Source organism: Penaeus japonicus, unplaced genomic scaffold (genome assembly GCF_977035675.1).
Source record: "Penaeus japonicus unplaced genomic scaffold, GWHDUDI00000001_assembly GWHDUDI00000037, whole genome shotgun sequence".
Classification (NCBI taxonomy): domain Eukaryota; kingdom Metazoa; phylum Arthropoda; class Malacostraca; order Decapoda; family Penaeidae; genus Penaeus; species Penaeus japonicus.
Window position 1 is genome coordinate 3,066,462 of NW_028234439.1, and position 2,500 is coordinate 3,068,961.

The 2,500-nt window shown below is 44.2% G+C and overlaps 1 protein-coding gene across 1 annotated transcript in view; it reads left to right on the plus strand.

The window, feature by feature from the left end:
- The window catches only part of LOC122258542 (major facilitator superfamily domain-containing protein 6), a 106,297-nt gene that overhangs the window by 95,615 nt on the left and 8,182 nt on the right, over positions 1 to 2,500 (plus strand). Inside the window, exons 6-9 of the mRNA XM_086532210.1 lie at positions 1,189 to 1,342; positions 1,649 to 1,822; positions 1,999 to 2,209; positions 2,464 to 2,500. The exon at positions 2,464 to 2,500 is cut by the window's right edge and continues 127 nt beyond it. Of these exons, the coding sequence (XP_086388336.1) occupies positions 1,189 to 1,342; positions 1,649 to 1,822; positions 1,999 to 2,209; positions 2,464 to 2,500 (576 nt within the window). The remainder of the gene's footprint in view (positions 1 to 1,188; positions 1,343 to 1,648; positions 1,823 to 1,998; positions 2,210 to 2,463) is intronic.

A 2,500-nucleotide genomic window follows, 5' to 3' on the forward strand; every position in this document is an offset into this window, starting at 1 on the left:
ACTTGGGTCTTGGGTCTTGGCACTTGGGTCTTGGCTCTTGGCACTTGGGTCTTGGGTCTTGGCACTTGGGTCTTGGCACTTGGGTCTTGGCTCTTGGCACTTGGGTCTTGGCTCTTGGCACTTGGGTCTTGGCTCTTGGCACTTGGGTCTTGGGTCTTGGCACTTGGGTCTTGGCACTTGGCTCTTGGCACTTGGCTCTTGGCACTTGGGTCTTGGCTCTTGGCTCTTGGCACTTGGGTCTTGGCTCTTGGCACTTGGGTCTTGGCTCTTGGCACTTGGGTCTTGGCTCTTGGGTCTTGGCACTTGGGTCTTGGGTCTTGGCACTTGGGTCTTGGGTCTTGGCACTTGGGTCTTGGCACTTGGGTCTTGGCTCTTGGCACTTGGCTCTTGGCACTTGGCTCTTGGGTCTTGGCTCTTGGCACTTGGGTCTTGGCTCTTGGCACTTGGGTCTTGGCACTTGGGTCTTGGGTCTTGGCACTTGGGTCTTGGGTCTTGGCACTTGGGTCTTGGGTCTTGGCACTTGGGTCTTGGCACTTGGGTCTTGGCTCTTGGGTCTTGGCTCTTGGGTCTTGGCACTTGGGTCTTGGCACTTGGGTCTTGGGTCTTGGGTCTTGGCACTTGGGTCTTGGGTCTTGGGTCTTGGCACTTGGGTCTTGGCTCTTGGGACTTGGCACTTGGGTCTTGGCTCTTGGCTCTTGGGTCTTGGCACTTGGGTCTTGGCTCTTGGCTCTTGGCACTTGGCTCTTGGCTCTTGGGTCTTGGCACTTGGGTCTTGGCTCTTGGAATTATTGTCATTGTTTTGTGTTGGATTATTGTTCGGGTTATTATTGTTGTTGTTGTTGTTGTTGTTATTAGGATCATCATTATTATCACTGTTTTTGTTATTAGTGTTCATACTGTCATTATTGTTAGTTTTTGTTGTGTTGTTAATATTAAAATCATTATCATTATCGTTATAATTATCACCATCATTATTATTATTATTATTTTCATTATCATTATTATCATAACCATTACAATTTGTAGTGATAACAGTACCCTTTTTAGCCTCGCAGACTTAAAAGATGAGTCATATTTTTCATAACACAATATTCATAGATCCTTCGTGACAAAACTCTGTCGGTCGAAATGCATGTATACGACTCCGCCCTCCATAAGGACACTAAAATAGAATGTTTATTTTTTCAGAATAGGGGGCTGCAAGCAAGTATGTTTGGTACCAGATGAACACAATAGCACAGAGCTAGTGCAGGTTCTAGCAGAAGCTTCTGCTGAGCCTGCCTACTTCTGCTTATCTCTACCTGGAGGTGACAAGGAGTACATAGCCTATAATGATAGCAAGGTAATTTGAGAGTTCTTTATAGTTAGACGATGATTATTTAGCATTTATCATGTATATCGGGGGGTATTGCACGTTTCGCATTGATAATTTTTGATAATTGCATTGATAATTTTTGATAATTATGTTCACATGTTTATCCTACGCTTCACTCTCACGCCATCCTTATCTCTAATACCCTATAATAATATCAAGCTCAATGAGAAAGTCCTTTGTGCTCAGGCGATGAATTCCCAATCGCATTTCTTATATGTTTAGTCAAGTGAGTGCCTTCATCTAACGCTTTATTCGTTATTATTCGCACACCAGACGTTTCTAGAATTCAGTCGTCCGTTGGTGGCACCTCGGCTGCGCGGTGAAGGAGAGGCAGCCATGTGCCATTATCCACAGCATCATTTCAACACGAGTGAGGGACACTTCAGTGGCATTACGTGCCGCACGTCGGCTCCAAACTGCAAGGTTATTTGCGACGCCAATGAAACGGTGAGAACGCCTTCCAGAGTTTAGCCAAAACGTTACGCCAAATTGATAAGTCGATCATTTCCTGTTGATGTTTGCATACATGTCCTAATAGAAATAAAGTAGAATCAAAATTAGAATGAAGAATAAAGTGAATAAAACTTGACTTTGACTTTAATTCAACGTCTTACCGCGCGCAGAGCGAAGGGAACAACTTGCTGCAGGAACCTATGTGTTCCATCGTGAAGGGGAATCCTACCATGACCCTCTGGCTGTACTTTGGAGTCCGCGCCCTCGCCGAGATGTTCACTGCCATCCTGGTGTCACTGCTGGAGGCTGTGGCACTGACCATGGTGCACCAACATAATGGAGATTATGGCCGAGAAAAAATGTGTGGCATCGTTGCAGTTGGTATGTTGAGAGTTAACTATTTTTTTCTATTTATAATCTCTGGGCGGGAAATATACCTTTATTTGATACGAGCTTTGTGTGGGTTTAATTTGATAAGATTGTATAATGTATTAATGCATATAGAGTATTTTGATAGAATGATAATGAGTTATAATCGTGACAGCAATTGTACAAGTCATACAACAAGACCGTTTTCTATCCTTTCTTTAGTTGATTCTCATTTACGATGTACTCAAACTTGAATTGCATTGCAGGCGTCTTCTCTCCTCTCTGTGGATACCTAATAGACAC